General features: G+C 43.6%; 1 protein-coding gene across 2 annotated transcripts in view; it reads left to right on the forward strand.

Annotated features, from left to right (window-relative positions):
* Nucleotides 1–19,302, forward strand: part of FBXW10B (F-box and WD repeat domain containing 10B) — a 35,554-nt gene continuing 16,252 nt past the window's right edge. For both annotated transcript variants that reach the window (XM_021674771.2, XM_021674772.2), the window contains exons 1-9: nucleotides 1–697; nucleotides 3,210–3,377; nucleotides 4,670–4,870; nucleotides 4,962–5,089; nucleotides 5,874–5,996; nucleotides 9,841–9,950; nucleotides 12,464–12,664; nucleotides 16,801–16,922; nucleotides 18,455–18,603. In XM_021674771.2, the coding sequence (XP_021530446.2) occupies nucleotides 193–697; nucleotides 3,210–3,377; nucleotides 4,670–4,870; nucleotides 4,962–5,089; nucleotides 5,874–5,996; nucleotides 9,841–9,950; nucleotides 12,464–12,664; nucleotides 16,801–16,922; nucleotides 18,455–18,603 (1,707 nt within the window). In that variant the 5' untranslated portion in view covers nucleotides 1–192. The remainder of the gene's footprint in view (nucleotides 698–3,209; nucleotides 3,378–4,669; nucleotides 4,871–4,961; nucleotides 5,090–5,873; nucleotides 5,997–9,840; nucleotides 9,951–12,463; nucleotides 12,665–16,800; nucleotides 16,923–18,454; nucleotides 18,604–19,302) is intronic.

The raw sequence follows: 19,302 nt of genomic DNA on the forward strand, positions 1-19,302 counted from the left end.
AGACTTCTACTGGCAGTTTCTGGGAGAGAGACGCTTTCCATCCATGGCGGCCGTTTACTTTTGATCTGGGAGACGTTTATAATAGAAAAGGCACAAGTGGGGTATTTATTTGTTTCCCTCTGTTCCTCTATTGTTTGGTGGCGTTGCCGTTGCAAGTAGGCAGGGCTGAAATGAACTGGTTATCTCAGGATCATGGAAAACCTAGAATCAAGGCTCAAGAATGCCCCCTATTTTCGTTGTGAGAAGGGAAACGATTCCATCTCTATATGCCAGAAGTGTGAGACGTGTGTCTTAGCCTGGAAGATCTTCTCTACCAAAGAGTGGTTCTGCAGGATCAATGACATATCTCAGAGGAGGTTTCTAGTTAGCATTCTGAAGCAGTTAAATAGCTTATATTTGTTACACTATTTCCAAAATATCCTTCAGACCACACAGGGAAAGGACTTCATCTATAACAGGTCCCGGATCGATCTCAGCAAGAAGGAGGGGAAAGTTGCTAAGTCCTCCTTGAACCAAATGTTAGCTAAAACAGCAGAACAGAAGATGAAGGAGCTCTTGTATTGGTTTGGGAACAGCACCAACTGGACCAAGGCGAATTATACTCTCTTACTGCTGCACATGTGCAACCCCAAATTACTACTCACTGCTGCCAACGTGATCAGAGTCCTGTTTCTGAGAGAACAGAACAATATCTCAGGTAAACAAGGTCACAGGCAAGACCAGAGGGCCCCCAAAGACCAGAAAGCCAGACTTCAGAAATTCTGTAAGGAACTGCAGTTGTAGACAGCTTAGGTAGGTGGAGTGCACAGAATGCAGCATAGGTTCTTTGAATTGACACCTTGTCCTGACACCCGATCCTGTTTACCAAAAGAGAAATGACTGAATGTAACTTCCTTCTTGAAAATGATAAATGCAGGAGGAAGGGCAGAGCTTTTAACTGTCAAGCATTTATAATGGATTTCTGCATCTCATCGGCCCAGAAATGGCTGGTCCCTGCCTCTGACTCCTTAATGCTGGTGTCGTTCCTGCTTTAGGGATTGGACTGGGCTCGAGAGGATTGTAAAGGGGAAGCTGATAAATTATTTTGTTATTCAGCTGCCCGGCACAAAAACCAGGGCAAGAAGTCAAAACTCAGAGCTTTTTTTCCATTCACTCTACTAATGTTCCTTGCTTATCCATGACATCAAACCTTGAAGTAGAGTTTCTCCAAGGCTGGAGATAGCTTAAGGGCCAAATAAGCCTAGGGTGGTAGTTTTGCAACTGTGGCTTGTATCAGGGGACCTGTTAAAACAAGCTTCTCCCCCAGAACTTCGGACTCAGCAGGTCTGACGTGGGCCCGGGATTCTGTATTTCTAACTAACGGGTTTCCAGCTAATGATGATGTTGCTGGTCTGGGGAGCTCTCTTTGAGAATCACAAGCTTAGGGTGTTAGAGAATCCTGGAAGTGTTCGGCCAGCTAGTTCAGGGAAGCAAAGGAAACCATAAGGTTGGTGTCCATTTTGCTTTGCTACAAAGGAATACCTGAGGCTGAGTAATTTATAAGGAAAAGAGGTTTATTTGGCTTGTAGTTCTGCAGACTGTACCAGAAGCATGGCACCAGCATCTCTTTCTGGTGAGGGCTTCAGGAAGCTTGCAGTCACGGTGGAATGCAAGGGGAATCATGTATCATGCGGTAAGAGAACCAGCAAGAGAGGCGGAGGGGTGGCAGGCTCTTTTAAACAGCCCGCTCTTGCTTGAACTATATTAATGGAGTGAGAACTCACTGTGGGAAGCGCACTAAGCCATTCATGAAGACTCTGCCCCCATGGCCTCACCTCCAACATTGGGGGGTCATATTTCAACATGAGATTTGGAGGGGACAAATATCCACACTGTATTAGGAGACAAGAGACTTGAACTTTGGAGGGGTCCAGGAGTGGAAGGTCCAGTGTGGGGAAACTTGGATTTAGGCAGGAGTGGGACAAAGCTGGGAGGGGGTGGTCACATGGAGGAGTTTTGGAATTTTAGCTCTTGAAGGTGTGTAATTCCTGTCACCAATGAGACCTGAGAGGTGGTCATATTTGTAGACTAATGGAATCCAAAGGAATTTTAAAGCTGGATGACCTAGGATGCAATTAGATCACAATGTATGTCACGTGATTTATTTGGTGTGTCAGGGGTATAAAAGAATGATAATATAAAATGAAGACACGGTGAATCCCAGGGTATCAAAAACAGTGTAAGTTAGATTAGAGATCAACCAGTCTGATTCCTTAATTTTTACAGAAGAAGACCAAAGTCCAGGGCATCTGAATGACTTTGCTTAGGTCACCCACCACATAGGATGTAAAGGAGTATCCCCTCCTGAGCCCCTTCCACTCTGGAGTGCTGCCAGCAGTGGAGGGCCTAGCTTGTAGGCACAGATGCAGTGCTCCACGGTGCTCTTTTAAGAGCTTCATCACGCACCGTAGGAATGGGCTATTTATACTGAATTTTTATAAGACCTGCTACAGGTGTGGCAACCATCTCTTTTCTTAGAGCAGATTCTCTCTTAAAAAGTTAAGTGTTCTGGCCAGGTGCGGTGGCTTATGCCTGTAATCTCAGCACTTTGGAAGGCCAAGGCAGGCAGATCACCTGAGGTCAGGAGTTCAAGACCAGCCCGACCAACATGGTGAAACCCCATCTCTACTAAAAATACAAAAATAGGCCGGGCGTGGTGGTATGCACCTGTAGTCGCAGCTACTTGGGAGGCTGAGGCAGGAGAGTCACTTGCACCAGGGAGGCAGAGGTTGCAGTGGGCCGAGATCACACCACTGCACTCCAGCTTGGGCAATAAGAGCAAAACTTGGTCTCAAAAAAAAAAAAAGTTAAATGTTCTAATTTGACTTGAGGGTGGTTATTTCTATCATTGAAGAAAATTCAGCATGAGCTTCCAAAGAGCATTCCCTGTTGCAATTCCTGACCTCAACTCACTCACTCTTTCTCTCTCTCTTCTTGTAAATACAGCTCAATAAATTTTACATTGGAGGTGGACTGAAAAGCTAACAGGAAGCTTTCTGAGATTTTTGCATAGAAGTTTGGAGGCCCCAAATAAAAACAGACATAACAGCCCTGGTCTGTACAGTGCATTTTTAAAAGAAGGAAGAAAAAATGTAACCGTTTCTCTCCACCTCATTTTCCTCAACACACCTGCTTCAAGAGCAAGCTTGCCTTGGTGTTTTGTTTTTCAGGGCTCAATCAAGACATCACAGATGTGTGTTTTTGCCCCGAGAAAGACCACAGCTCCGAGTCTGCGACCTCACAAGTCTGTTATTGGACAGCCAAAACTCAGCACACGTCCTTTCCTTTGTCCAAAGCCCTAGAAAATGAACACTTGCTTGGGGCAGCATCTAACCCGGGTAAGTCCATTTTTAGCAAGAAAGTCAATATGAAACCATTATGAGAATGGGAAGTCCCAGTGGAACTGAAGGGGCTGGCAGGATGATAGCATCTGGGGATGGCAGATTTGAGGAACTCACATTCATTTAGCACCTACAATGTGTTGGGCTCTTTACTTCCCTATCTAATTCTCACAGCTGATAGGGGGAGGAGCAAGGATTAAAATTGATCAGTATGGCCCCAAACTGGTATTTTCACCTTTCTACTGCAGTGCCTGCAAGAGACATCTGACAATAGAGATCAGAAAGGAAACTTAGGAAAACTTTGGAGTCTTTCTCTGCTCTGGGCCACAATCCATCATCTAGCCTCTGGGCTCAGGCGTGGTGGGCAGCTCTAGAATCAAACCCATCAGTGGCTATTTTTGCAGTGTTGGATTCAATCTTGAGGAGGGGAAAAAATGAATGGGGAATTTGGTTCCCAGCCTCATGGTACTCCTAAGTTGGGTTTTGCAGCAACACATATACATAAAATATCATAGGAGACACAATATTATAGGAAATACAAGGCATAGATTCTAAAACATTCTTTATATGGAAAATTTCAAATTTCCTAAGTATGTAGAACAGTATAATAACTACCCACATAGCACTGGTTTAAACAGTTATCAACATTTTACCAATTTTATTCCATTCCATTCATCCCCGCTTTCTTTCTTTCTTTTTTTTTTTTGAGATGGAGTTTCACTCTTGTTGCCTAGGCTGGAGTGCAATGGCACAATCTCGGCTCACTGCAACCTCTGCCTCCCGGGTTCAAGTGATTCCCCTGCCTCAGCCTCCTGAGTAGCTGGGACTACAGGCATGTGCCACCACACCTGACTAATTTTATATTTTTAGTAAGAGACAGCGTTTCTCCATGTTGGTCAGGTTGGTCTCAAACTCCTGACCTCAGGTTATCCACCTGCCTTGGCCTCCCAAAGTGCTGGGACTACAGGCATGAGCCACCATGCCCAGCCTCCCCCTTTCTTAAACTGATTTAAATTTTTTCTTGTTGGAGTATTTTTAAGAAAATTCCAGACACGATGTCATTTCAGACTCTGATACTATAGACTTCTCTTTGTGCTGAAAAGTACACGTATATTTGGATCAAAAGGTTCTAGTCTTATGTGGCAGAAGAGATGACAAAAATCTAGTGGCCTAAGGGTAGACTCTGAGGAGGTTAATTTTGTGGGAGAGATTTTGGTGAGGACTTGTACTCGGCCTGGAGTTTCTACAGAGCCAACTCAACCACATACCTTTCTCTGGCTTTACTCTAGAGGGACCGTGGAGGAGTTCACTCCAGTGTATTTCTGAGATGAATAGGCTGTTTTCTGAAAAAGGAGACTTAACCAAGCCAGGGTTCGATCCCTGCAATCTGTTGGTTGACCTGGATGACATCAGAGACCTGTCTTCTGGGTTCAGCAAATACCGAGACTTTATCCGTTACCTGCCCATCCACCTCTCCAAGTACATTCTAAGTATGCGGGGCCGTATGAGGGGATTTCTCAGACACCTCCCATCTTGGCCCGGTTCTGGGGTTTCTGGATCCAACTTTTTTCTTTTTTCCAGGAATGCTGGATAGACACACCCTGAACCAATGTGCCTCTGTGAGCCAGCACTGGGCCGCACTGGCCCAACAGGTCAAGGTGGAATTGTCAGCGCACGGCTTCATTCAGAACCAGATTGCCTTCTTGCAGGTACTTCCTGCAAATCTGAGAGGGGAATATCTGAGACCAGCTTCATTTTTGTGTTGAGATTGACTGCGAACCTTTCAGTGAACCCTTAGCTGGCCTCCTGCTCTACATCTGTGGCCTTTTAGGCTTCATGGGTCCCTTCCTTTTGGTCCAAACTCCTGTCAATAACTTAGTACTCTCATTGTCAGCGCGTCTCACAAGGACAACAGGAATAGAGACTGCTCAGGAGCAGAGAGGCAGAGCCTTTCCAAAACCTCACAAAGCAGAGAACCCCAGCCCCCAGGGAGTTATATCACAGCTTACCCAGCAAGAAAGCCATAATTATGTTTCTGCATCAGCCTCATATGGAACACAGATGTTTATAAGGCTGCAAAGTATTTTTTAAGTTAAAATGCAATTTTCCCAAATGGCAATCTACTCCAGCATTTTTACTTCTCAGTTTCTTACCAGAAGCCTCACCCTAAACCATGGATTCTGGTAGCTTAGATTTTTTTTTTTTCCCCCAGCAGAGAGAGACGACAGAGGATGAGAAACAGCAGATATGGTGAGGCCGGCGATAGTCTGACCATCTTTGCTGGTCTCCCTGTGGCATTTGATGCTTATTTTCTCCTCCATTCGGTCTACACACAGTGCCGGGGAACCGGCCAGAACTGGGCCTGCCTGCCACAGCCAGGGCTTACCTATCCTTCAGATTTTGCCAAGAACTAGTTTCCCCTTCCTCCTGCAGAATCGGAACTAACAGTAGCCATTTTCTGTGTTTATTTTTGTTTTTTTGGTCATTTTCCAGGGGTCCTACACAAGAGGAATTGATCCTAATTACGCCAGTGAAGTTTCTATCCCAGTTCCTAAAATGGTAGATGACGGGAGGCGCGTGTGTGTGAAACATCAGCAGTGGAAGCTGAGAACGAAGGTGGGTTCCAACGACATCTGGGGCAAGTAGCTGTGTCTCATTGGAATTGGCCATTGAAGGCTGAGGTCCAGACTCAGCCCTGGAGTAAGGACAGAGGATCACGGCAGATAACACTCCCTAAGGAAGACCAGAGTTCTGGGTTGCTACTGACTTGCAAGTCCCTTCCTCTTCTTAAGCCTTGCTTTCCTCTTCTGTTGGATGGGTAGATTGATTTGATTGTCCTCTCAGGGTTCTTCCTTACTTCAAAGCCCATGGCCATGTTCTGCGTCCACGGTACCAGGTCATTTAGTGGCAAGTTCAGAGGCCAGGAGCAACCCCATCAGCTTCCCATGCCTCTGGAGTCTCCAGCATCTGCTGATCGGGAATTTGAGGAGGACCTGAGGGGAGGGCCAGGGCTGGTTCCGAATGCCTAGGGCTTAGATGAATTTGGCTCCCTCATCCCTCACTTCCAGGTTCATTCTGGCTCTAGGTTGGAAGGGGAGAGTTAATTAAATGCAGCCCTCTCTACTAGTTCTTAGGCAATAATGAAGGGTGAACAGAAGACCCTTCGAGCTCTATGCTTTGCCTATCAAGGCATGGTTGGTATTCCTAAAACCATTAGATTTCTGCCCCCTCTTCTCTGCTTGAAGTCTATTTTGAAGTCTATTCAGTTGGCCCAAAAAGGTTCGTTAATGAGGGATGATTTGACTGTCACTTTCCTTAAGGAAGCGGTGTTAAATTAGAATATGAGAAACAGAAGCATCCAGAGAGAGCATCTAGTTCATGACCTGTAGGGGCCAGGCAGGTGACACAAAGGAGGAGGCAGGTGGTGTGGGCAGCAGAGGATGGTGTGGCTGTGATGGAATGTATTGACAAGAGCAGGGGATCCATCATCTCGGGCAAACACCACCACTGGAAGTTCCAGGTCCCTTGCTAACCTCATGCAATCACCTCTCTTCTAACTACAAGCAGCCAGAAAGAGCAGACAGTAAAATACAGATAAGACAGCTTGTGTGCAGAGGGAGGTGGGGGGAAAGTCTCTTGGGTTACTGCCAAACTTCACCCTCATACACTGGGCCCCAGTAAAAGAGTGGGCCTTAATAAGCACGTTCCTTTCTCTTCAGATGCACTAAGATAGGGAAGCTGAAAGCAGACTTGGGGGTATGCCTGCAGCTGCAGAAAGATATATGGGGACAGACACACAACTCTTCCTCCCAGATAAGCACAACAAAGAGACACAGGAACAGTCCAAGCCTGTGATAAACTCTCCCACCCTGAGTCCTTAAAAACTCTTAGTCTGTAAGAGAGTGCAGCTTCTGAACTAACTGGGTTAGAAGTCCCTCTCAGGTTTGAAATAAACCTGTTGACTGTCGAGTCACCCTTTGTATTTCTCTTCTCTTTAATTCTCACATGTATAATTTAAGAGACGGGACCAGGTACGGTGACTCACACCTGAGGTCAGGAGTTCAAGACCAGCCTGGCCAACATGGCAAAACTCTGTCTCTGCTAAAAAAAACAGAAAATTAGCCAGGCATGGCTGTGCATGCCTGTAATCCCAGCTACTCAGGGGGCTAAGGAAAGAGAATCACTTGAACTGGGGAGATGGAGGTTGCAGTGAGCTGAGATTACACCACTGCACTCCAGCTTTGGCAACAGAGTGAGACTCTGTCTCAAATTTAAAAAAAAATGGAGAGAGAGAGAAGAGGGAGAGAAACGGGTGATGCAGTATGGAGAACACATGAAATAGCAAGACTAGGCAGTTATGGAGTCTCCTAGGAAAAGGTGGAGTTGAGTGCTTCTCAGGGTGGTGTGTAATAGCATGAGTGTAAACTGTATGCCAGGCACAATGCCCATAGCTCTGCATACAACATTTACTTGATTTCACCAGAGATCAAGGAGATGTCATTGCTCCTAGTTTATGGATGGGGAAATGAAGGATGTGGTATGAGAGAGTGTGCCCAAGGTCTCATAGCTGAGCAGTGGCAGAGCTAGAATTTAAATTCAGGTCTTTTCCCTCCCTATGACTCCACCATGTGGTTTCTGGGGCTCACAAAATTTAGGAGATGAGCAAGGACCAAGGAATTCCCACCTGGGTTGGGAGAATCCAGGGCAGCCTCATTTAATTCAGGCTGGGATATGGAAAGCTGCCTGGACACTGGAGAGGAGGCAGGTTGGCAGATTCTTCTGGGCAGAGACTTTTTTTGGCGGGCATTGATACATGGTTAAAGATTAAGAAGGAGGGCGAGCAGAGGAAAGAGGCATCTGAGGAAGAGTCTAAACGCATGGAGCAGAAGACTAAGGTTTGGAATGAGACTTCGGAGATGTCCCCAGGAGGACTTTCAGGTGCAAACATGACGCTATGTTCTTCTTTGCCTTCAAAATATATTCTGCTTTTTTTTTTTTTTCCTGCTAGTTTAATGGGACTGTTATTCCCTGCTATTTGAGGATAGAGTATGGCAGGGAAGATAAATGGAACTGAGAGTCTAGTTCAGTCATCTGTGCCAGAATTTAGCGTGTCTGGCATGCCATACCTGCTCAGAAGGTGTGTGATAGAGGAAGGAAGGGAGAGAGCAAAGGAGGGAGGAAGAATGAAGGCAGGCAGGCAGGTAGGAAGGAAATAAAGATTGGGAAGCAAATGAAAGCACCCCTGTCAAGACTTGATATTATTGATTTCCTCTCCCTGAGTCCCAGATACCTTCTCTGTAAAATAATGGGAACATTTTGTGGGGCAAGTGACCTACCTTGTAAGGCAGCTGCAAGAACAAATGAAGGTTGCAGATGTATGAAAACTTTGAAATGCAAATACAGGCTGGGTGCAGTGGCTCATGCCTGTAATCCCAGCACTTTTGGAGGCCACCTGAGGTCAGGAGTTCGAGACCAGCTTGGCCAATGTGGTGAAATCGCATCTCTACTAAAAATACAAAAATTAGCCAGGCTTGGTGGTGTGTGTCTGTAATCCCACCTACTTGGGAGTCTGAGGCAGGAGAATTGCTTGAACCCAGGAGGCGGAGGTTGCAGTGAGCTGAGATCGCGCCGTTGCATTCCAGACTGGGTGACAAGAGTGAAACTCCATCTTAAAAAAAAATGCAGGGCCAGGTGCGGTGGCTCACGCCTGTAATCCCAGCACTTTGGAAGGCCGAGGCGGGTGGATCACAAGGTCAAGAGATCGAGACCATCCTGGTCAACATGGTGAAACCCCGTCTCTACTAAAAATACAAAAAAAAAATTAGCTGGGCATAGTGGCGCGTGCCTGTAATCCCAGCTACTCAGGAGGCTGAGGCAGAAGAATTGCCTGAACCCAGGAGGCGGAGGTTGCAGTGAGCCGAGATCGCGCCATTGCACTCCAGCCTGGGTAACAAGAGCAAAACTCCGTCTCAAAAAAAAAAAAAATGCAAATGCATAGCGTGTGTAGCAGTAATTTCACATATGGCTTAAACTCCCTTGAGTGTGCTTTGTACTATCAGGTAGATGTAACATACTTATGACCTTCTGACTTCTGTAAAATGGTCAGTCAAAGGGCACCTGTGGCTTTATGTTGTGAGGATACCCCTTGTGAGCTCATTTTTGAAAAAGTTGTGTTATTGGTAACATTTGGAATTCAACATTGAAAGTTCATGGAATCGGGGAACATGGTAAACACAAAGAGGCAAGAGAAGAATTAGGACCCTTAACCCAACACTTTATAACTCATGATTTCCTTTGGTGCTTGTTCACTGGCCAGTCCCTTCTCTGCAGAGCAGCAACCTCAGCCTTCACAGGAAGAATCCGTGAGCCCTGTGCCCTTGCCAGGGAGACCCTAGGGGCTCTGGGACTGTGGGTATTTAAAGTCGCCTCTGAGCTTTAACTTCAAGTATTCCCTTGTTAGAATGACTACAACCTGTGGACTGCATACCAGAACCAGGAAACGCAGCAGGTCCTGATGGAGGAGAGAAATGTTTTCTGTGGGACCTACAATGTCCGAATTCTCTCTGACACGTAGGTACTGGGGTCAGAATCTAGGTCTCTAGGGATGCTTGAGCTATCCGCGCTGGCACTTGGGATTTCCCTGATTCTTGTGTATGTAGAAAGGCAGGCTGTCCTCACTTCAAGCTCTAGCCCCAAACTTGCACATGATCCCACATACACAATGGGTGCTTCATTTTGCACTGTTCTTGGCAGTGGGAACAGGACGCTTTCCCTTTGTAACTTTTGGGTATGCTAACCAACAATGTTTTGCATAAGTCACACATAAAATCTTTATTTTTTGAAATACCTTTGTTTTGTTATATTAATTTTAGAAATAATATATGCTTATTGAAAAAAAAAATCTTTCAAATGCCAGAAAGTGTATAGAGAAAGGCAAACTTTTGCCTTTTTATAATCACCTGGTGATAACCACCATTAATAGTGATGTCTGTCCTTCTAGAATTCTTTTATTTGCATACATATAGCACATATTTTAAGTAGAATTGAGGTTATGTTACACATTTTTTTTTTGAGACGGAGTCTTGCTCTGTCACCCAGGCTAGAGTGCAGTGGCGTGATCTCAGCTCACTGCAACCTCCACCTCCCAGGTTCAAGCAGTTCTCCTGCCTCAGCCTCCTGAGTAGCTGGGATTATAGGCATGTGCCACTATGCCCAGCAAATTTTTTGTATTTTTAGTAGAGACAGGGTTTTGCTATGTTGGCCAGGCTGGTCTTGAACTCCTGACCTCATGATCCGCCCACCTTGGCCTCCCAAAGTGCTAGGATTACAGGCATGAGCCACTGCACCTGGCCTATTACGTCTGTTTCTGTAACCCAGTCCAGCAAGGTACTATATAGATATCTTCCCATGGTAAATATGACAATCATATTTATAACAATTGGATACTCTCACATTATTGCAATATGCCGAGAGAAGGTTCTTTAAAAATCAACTTTCTGTCATATTTTAGGCCTAGGATTCTTTACTTTATATTCACAAGGTTTTGCAAAATCCACCTCTACTTTATTTTTGGCCATTAATATTATTAACAAATTGCATCTTGACAATAGAACAGTCAGTATGGGGAAGACAGAACAAGTAAGATAGGGGAAAGGCAAATCTGAGTTTTTATGGATAGTATGGTGATAACTGCTCTTTAGAAGAGATGGTGACTAGTTGGCCTCTAGGTATGACAAATGGAATGAGGGCAAAAATATCAAGAATTGCTCCATATATGTGTGTGTACATATATACAGATATAAGCACACATACACATATGTACATGTATATACATAAAAATATATGTATATATACATATATATATTTATTTTTTTAAAGAACAGTTATCACCATACTATCCGTATTTCTTTTTTCAGAGTGAACCTCATTCTGTTGTCCAGGCTGGGGTGCAGTGGCGCAATCTTGGCTCATTGTAACCTCCATCTCCTAGGCTCAAGCGATCCTGTTGCCTCAGCCTCCCAAGTAGCTGGGACTATAGGCACATGACACTGTGCCTGGCTAATTTCTGAATTTTTTTTGCAGAGATGATTTTGCTCTCCTGGCCAGGCTGGTCTCCGAGCTCCTCATATTTAGAGTGATGATATATCCCTGTTTATTGGAACAATCCCTCCCGACTCTGCAGTCCTAGTGTCATTAATAATAGTATCCCCAGGTCGGATGCCGTGGCTCATGCCTGTGCTCCTAGAACTTTGGGAGAGAGGCTTAGGCAGGGGGATCGCTTGAAGCCAAGAGTTGGAAGTTACAGGGAATGCAGAGCAAGACCAAAAATAAAAGGAAGGGCACAGTGGCTCACTTGCAGAGCAAGACCAAAAATAAACAAATACTGTCCCCTTCCTTTTTTTTGAGATGGGAGTTTCACTCTTGTTTCTCAGGCTGGAGTGCAGTGGTGCCATCTCAGCTCACTGCAACCTCCACCTCCCAGGTTCAAGCGATTCTCCTACCTCAGCCTCCTAAGTAGCTAGGATTACAGGCATAGACCACCCAGCTAATTAATTCAACTCACCTAGTTTTATGGGACAATAAGCTCATTGTAAGTAAGGTCCTTATCTGATAATTCTTTGTAGTTCCTGTGGTATCTACTAGCATAGGACTTTGAACCTAATATATGCTCACTGAATATTAAGGGAAAAAAAAAGAAAAGAAATACAGTTTGCACAGGGCTTCCCAACTGTCTTCCTCTAATGTTTTCCAAGAAAAAAGATTTCCATGATCAATTACATTTGGGCAATGCCACAGACTCCATTCTTTCTCTTGGGGATTTAGCATACATTTACAGAATTTTAAAAAATTGCCTTGTGTCTATAGGTTTTAAATTGAACAGAAATGGATTTTTGTCATCATATGAGAGTGGGGATCCCTCAGGGCCTGTTAATTCTCGGCCTGGCCTTCTGCTGTCTCCCTTGCTGAAAGGCCCTGAATTTTCATTTATACCATTGCTGCAGGCAAACGTCATGGGGCTAAGTCAGTCCTAGGATGGACACTGACTCTTCTTTCATGGATAATCCTTTTCCCCTGGCACTCAGGTGGGATCAAAACAGAGTCATCCACTATTCCGGGGGAGATCTGATAGCTGTGTCATCTAATCGAAAGATCCATCTTCTGGACATCATACGAGTAAAAGCGATACCCATTGAGTTCCGAGGCCATGCTGGGAGTGTCTGCGCCCTCTTCCTGTGTGATGAGGAAAACTTTCTCCTAAGCGGGAGCTATGACCTAAGTATCAGGTGAGGAGTCCAAAGGCATCATGATCCCCATCCCACCTAGGGCCTAGAGGGCCCACAGCTCATTTTCTTTTTATATTTAACAGTTATCCTAGAAGATACTGACTTCTAGAATACCTTCAGCTTTTTTTTTTTTTTTGGCAAGGAAAAAGTCAGGAACATATATATTGCTTAAAATTTGAATAAGATAGATTTATAACCGTTATCAGATGTATTTTCTAATTGATGACTGAATCAGAAAAATTTTCTTTATTAGCATTCTTAGATGAAGAAATAACTTACATTTGTTCTTACAGATTCTTTCAGGGGAACATGGCTTCTTATGAGTATGAGACAGAGTATAGATGCAAAATAGTGTTTTAAAAATGCATATGTATGTATATTTTTAAACAATATAAAAAACACTCATGCATCCATCACTCAGGCCAGGAAATAAGATATCACCATTCCCCAATCCTCCCAACGTGCCCTTCTCTTCTTGCTTCTTCCTGCCAACCAGAGGTAATGTTATCCTAATTTTATACTCATTATTCTCTTGCATTTCATTATCATTTTTGCTTCCTTCTTATATATCTCCAAGAGTATTCGTTACTTTTGCCTGTTTTTGAACTTAACATAAAACAAATCGTATTTTAAAAATTTGCCAGTACTTCATTCTTACATAGAACTATGTTTTTGAGATTCACCTATATGATGTAGATGGCAGTAATTAACTTATTTTGACTGAGATACAGTATTAAATTGGATAAATGTATTGTCACTCATTTATTTATTTTTCTGTTGGTGGGCATTTGCATTGTTTCTAGTTTTTAATTATTTCAAAGGATGCTGCCAGAGACGGGTCTCGGATATGTTCCCTCATGCCCATGTGCAGGAGGTTTTTAAAGGGATAGTCTTAGTACGGGAATTTCTTTTTTTTTTTTTTTTCATTGAGACGGAGTTTTGCTCTTGTTGCCCAGGCTGGAGTGCAATGGCATGATCTCGGTTCACTGTAACCTCCGCCTCCCAGGTTCAAGTGATTCCCCTGACTCAGCCTCCCGAGTAGCTGGGATTACAGGCATGCGCCACTAGGCCTGGCTAATTTTGTATTTTTAGTAGAGACAGGGTTTCTCCATGTTGGTCAGGCTGATTTTGAACTCCCAACTTCAGGTGATCTGCCTGCCTCGGCCTCCCAAAGTGCTGGGATTACAGGCATGTGCCACTGCGCCCGGCTGTATGGGAATTTCTAGGAAGGAGTACTAAACCGTTTTCCAATGTGGTTGTATTAATTTACATTCCCATTGGCAGTGTATGAGAATATCTCTTCTTATATATTCTCACCAACACTTAATATTGTCAGTCTAACAGTTTTGTCAATCTGATGGGTGTTAAATCCAACCCACTGTGTTTTATTGGGGTTTAAATTTTCACTTTCCTGATTACTAATGAAGTTGAACACCTTTTCACATGTCTATTAGTCAGGGTCTCCAGAGAAACAGAACCAACAGAATGTGTATATACATAGGAGATTTATTATATAGTATTGACTTGTGATCAAGGAGGCCAGCAAGTCCAAAATCTGCAGCACGGGCTGTCAGGCTGGAGACCCAGGAGGGCCAGCAGAGCAGATGCTCGCTTAACATGTCCAAAGGCCATCTGCCGGAGAATTCCCTCTTGCCAGGACTATCCATTAACTTTGTTCATAGCGTCTACCTGAATTTTGTTGAACAAAAATTCTCAATATAAGTGTAATAAAGCATCAGTTTATCAGGGTTTTTTCCCCCCTCATTTCTGTGATTCTTCCCCCTTCCAAGTCATGGAGATAGTTTCTGACATTTTCTTCTATCAACATTACAGTTTTATCTTTTGAATTCAGTTTTCTAATCTATTTCCAATTCAACCTTGTATGTGGTGTTAGGTAGGGTTTCCGTTTCATTTATTTATACTTAAATAAAGTGAGCAGTTTCTCCCCCACAGCAACTACCATATAACCTGCCAGTTCCTCCACTGATCTGTGGTGCCATCTTTATCACATGGAAATTTCCCATATGTGCATGCGAATGTCCCTGAGCGCTCTGGTCTAGTCCATTGTCTGTTTTTCTGTTTTTAATCAAAATCCCCCTCCTTGAAAAGTTTTTTTTTTTAATTTTTTTTAATTTTTTTTTTTTTAGCTATGCATTTGGAGAATGTTTTAAAATGTGATGGGGAGAGAAATTCTCCTTTTCACTTTTCTTTTTTAATGTAACAGCTATGTTACATACATTTTGAGTTTTTGGAGTAAGTTTATCAACTTTCAATAAAACCTAACTAGAATTTTTATTGGGGCTGCATTGAATTTATAGATTCATTTGGTAAACACATTCAATTAGATCATCTTTGTTCTTTCTTAGAGACTTAAAGTTTTCTTTATAAAAGTCTTGTGTATTTTTACTTAATGCCTGTAAACGTTATAATTTTATTACTATTGTGAATGGTATCTTACTTTGCTTATATTTTCAAATTAGTTTTTGCTGGCATAGAGAAATGCAATTGATTTTTGTAAATTGATCTTGTGTCTGGCATCCTTGCCAAACTCTCTTATTAGTTCTAAGAGCATGTTATGTTGAATTGGTTTTTCCATGTAGATGATCTCTTCAACTGCAAATAATGACAATATATTATCTTCTTTTCTAATGCCTATACCATTTTTTTTCCCTTTTCTTCTAACTTTGCCTAGGCCTTCCAGTGCCGTAGCAGGCTGTAGCAGTGAGAGTGGGCATCTTCATCTTGTTTCCCTTCTGGAAGGGAATACATCTACAGTTTCTCCACTGAGCATATTACTTACTGTTATGACTTTGGCTTATACCTTTTACTAAGTCTGGAAAGTTCCTTGTATCCCTATTTTTCTAAAAGTATTTATCAAATACCTTTTTTTGTATAAATTTTAAAAACCAACCTGAAGACGTATACCACCATATTGCTAGAAACAGAAATTCAAAACATGCTTTTATTCAGAGCAAAGGGACATCATTCAATGCACTGTGGCTGTACTGTAGGCTCTGAGAAGCTGGTGAGGCATTGGTAAGGCTATAAGACCATTGGGAATATTAGAAAAAAAAAAGCTTAACATATCCAAAAAAAACCCCAAAGACATATTTATTAATCATTTTTATGTGCCAAGCCACACTATAATTCTACGAAGTAAGTAAAATTATTATCCCCAGTTTACAGATGAAGAAACTGAGGTACGTGGTGGTTCAGTAACTTGCCTAGGATCACATAGCCAGAAAGTGATGGGCCTGGGAATGGACTTCAGGCAGCCTGCTCCAGAGCCCACTCTCTCAGCATTCTGCTTTGTCCTGTCTCAAAAGCAGCCTAGCTGAATCGGAAGTATCAACGGTAGTTGAGAGACCTTGGACAAGCTTTCTTATTAAAAAACAGGATAATTTATCTTTGCTTCCATCTATCTCTTAGATATGCTTTGTATGTACATAAATATTTTGGATCTAAGTGATTGATAAAGGATTCTGTTGCTCTTATTTGAAGATTAGCCGTACCATTGAATCAGTGCCATGGATTCTAAGCCTGGTTGTCATTCGACACGCTTTTACCTAAAAACCACCTGACATTGATCAACCATTTTGTACATGTTAGTCACTATTCCATCGTTGCCTCCACGGGGGCAGGGTTTCTTAACCTTGGCACTATTGCCATCTGGGGCTGGGAATTTCTTTACTGTGGGGCCTGCCCTGTGCAATGTAGGATGTTTAGCAGCATCCCTGGATTCTATGCACTAGATGCCAGTGGCACCACCTTCTCTGCTTGTGACCAAAAATATCTACAGACATTTCCAAACGGTCCCTGGAGGTAGAAGTTACCCATGATTGACAATCACTGTATTCGTCCATTTAATTCTTCACAACAACCCTACAATGTGACTACTCTTATTATTATTTCCATTTTATCAATGAGGAAAGGAAACTTACACAGAAATTAACTTCCTCAGAGTTACACCAAATAGGTGCTGCAGCTGGGATTCAAATCCAGGCCCCTGACTCTAAGCTGAACCATGAGACTCTGCTGCCTCCCAACTGCCTACTTATCTACAGGGGTTCTACGCAATATGATCCTCTGGGCCCTCAGGAACTCTCACAAACGTTCTTTTGGCCTGATTCCTGCAGATACTGGGATCTGAGAAGTGGGGCTTGCACACGAATCTTCAATGGTCACCAGGGGACTATCACTTGCATGGATTTATGTAAGAACAGGCTTGTATCTGGAGCAAGAGATTGCCAGGTAAAAGGTGAGAAAGAAATGCCTTAAATTTTCTAAGACGTTTCCCCCAACCCCAAATGCTTTGTTTTGCTCATTTATATAGGCAGTCATTTATTCTTTATCATCCATCCATCCATCCATCCTTTTTTCCTTCCACCTATCTGTTAATCCATCCATTCAACAACTATTTGTAGAATGCCTACAATAAGCTACACACTGAGCTCGGTGCTGAGGAGAAATAAAGAATAGGATATGGCCCTTTAGATACAACTTTTTATTTCTTCAAAGGGCTCATAGTCTCCTAATGGAAGCAGATACATAAATATATAGTGGGGAATATAATAAATACATGAACAACAATAGCTGCCACTTACTGAGTACCAATATGTGACAGATGCTTAACATATATCATTTAATCCTCATGAGAGCCCCATTGGTAATTTTATAAGTGGGCCAAGATATATACATAAAATATAAGTGAAAGAAAGCATACATACTTACATAGCTAGGGTTAACCTAGCATAATGGTTAAGCACATGGCCTCTGGATCCAGACTCCCTAGGTTCAAAACCCGGCTCTGCCACTCACCACTTGCATGACTCAAGCAGGCAATCTAACTTCTCTATGCCTCAGTTTCCTCATCTGTGTAGTGGGGAATAGTAATAGTACTTGTCTTGTGAAGATGAGCTAATGCATGTCATGTACCTTGAGTGGTCGCTGGCTTACTGTTAGTGCTATGTAAGTGTCAACTCTGGTTGTTACTATATTTTGTCTCAGGCCACTTGTTCTGTTGCCTGAGGAAGAAGGTGCTTTAGGGGAGCACCTTTGAAGGAGACTTTAAAGTTTTCATTCCTGAATTCGTAGAGCTCACTTTCGACTTCTTCTTTTTAGCCCTGTTCTCCCACACACCTACCCACTCTTTTCCCCACTCAGCACCTAGAAGATGCCAGGCAGTTGTTTTAACACAATCTGTGTTGAAGCAGCAGTAGACCCACCCCTAGCCATGACCATTTCTCCATAAAACCCAAAAGTCAGATTCAGAAGTATTTAAAAATGTGAGACTGGATGACTTTCTTTTCTTTTGAGGACAGAAGGTGTGGGTCAGGAAGACAGCATCTGGAAAACATGACAACACTAAACATATGCCATGATTTTCTTTTTTTTTTTTAAATTACTTTACCTGCTCCTACTCAAACTGTATGCCACGATTTTATGAAATCTACTCGATAGCAAGCATGTTTCAGGCTTGAGGCATCAGCTGATTGGAGATGAGCTGTCTAGCACTTGGGCCTCAAGGCTAAGTTCCAGGGCCATAGCCAAGGTCTTCTGTACTGTGGGCTCCCCAGCCACCTGTAGTCAGGGTGCTTTGTGCTGTGAGTACATGAGCTGTTGGTGAACATGCCCTGTGGAAGTGCTAGGCCAGGGGAAAGACTTCTAGGGTCTGACTTGATGGGCTTGGTGAGTCTTCGGTTCTGTGATGGGAAGCGGTACTCCACTGTAACCTTTCCTTTTTTCCCTTTTCCCCCCTCCCATTTCTTCTTCTTTCTCCCTCCTGTTCAGTATGGGATGTAGATACAGGGAAGTGCCTGAAGACGTTTAGACACAAAGACCCTATCTTGGCCACCAGGATCAACGACACCTACATTGTGAGCGCGTGTGAGCGAGGGGTGGTAAAAGTGTGGCACATTGCCATGGGCCAGTTGGTAAAGGTGAGGGGGCAGTGGGCTGCCTTGGGGGAAAGGGCACAGGGGAGGAGGTGGGTGGGCTCCCCCTACCTAGCTCCCCAGGTCATCCTAGAGCAGCTGAGTACAGCCATTAAGTAGGACAGTCCTGAAGCTCTAAAGGGGAGGGCCCCAAAGTGCAGCATTCAGAGTCCGTGGAGGGTAGGGGCTCCATCACCCACATCATAACCCACAGTATCAGGGGGTTGGTGGAGGAAGGCTGCATTCTAACTCAGCATGAGATATGGGCTCAGGGCCTTCTAACAGCAGTGCAGGTGAAATGCTTTTTTCTCCTCAAGAGTATTGCATTCTGATTCTGGCGTGGGGTGAGGGGATGAACAAAACATTTTTTTTTTCCCTAAGAAGAAAACACTGGGGGATGAACAGAGAATTTTTTTTCTCCTTGCTCTCTGATGAAGAGAGAACACGGATGGTCTTGAAAGTGACTGGATGGTCACAAAACATATTCTTGCTGGATCTGAACCTCTGGCCTTAGTGGGTGGCATTGATATATGTTTTGTACCAGGAACACAGGATCATAGTGAAAAGTGGCTGGCTTCGCCTGTGGAATTTTCCCACCAATCTTATCACTATGGCCAATCCAGCAATTGCCGGCACAGGGATGGCTCATGTGCACTCTGGGTTCTGGCAAGGAGCTGGGATGGCACACCTTACCTTCATCCTTCT

Source organism: Aotus nancymaae, unplaced genomic scaffold, assembly GCF_030222135.1.
Source record: "Aotus nancymaae isolate 86718 unplaced genomic scaffold, 86718_ANA_hifiasm-v0.15.2.pri h1tg000018l, whole genome shotgun sequence".
Lineage (NCBI taxonomy): Eukaryota > Metazoa > Chordata > Mammalia > Primates > Aotidae > Aotus > Aotus nancymaae.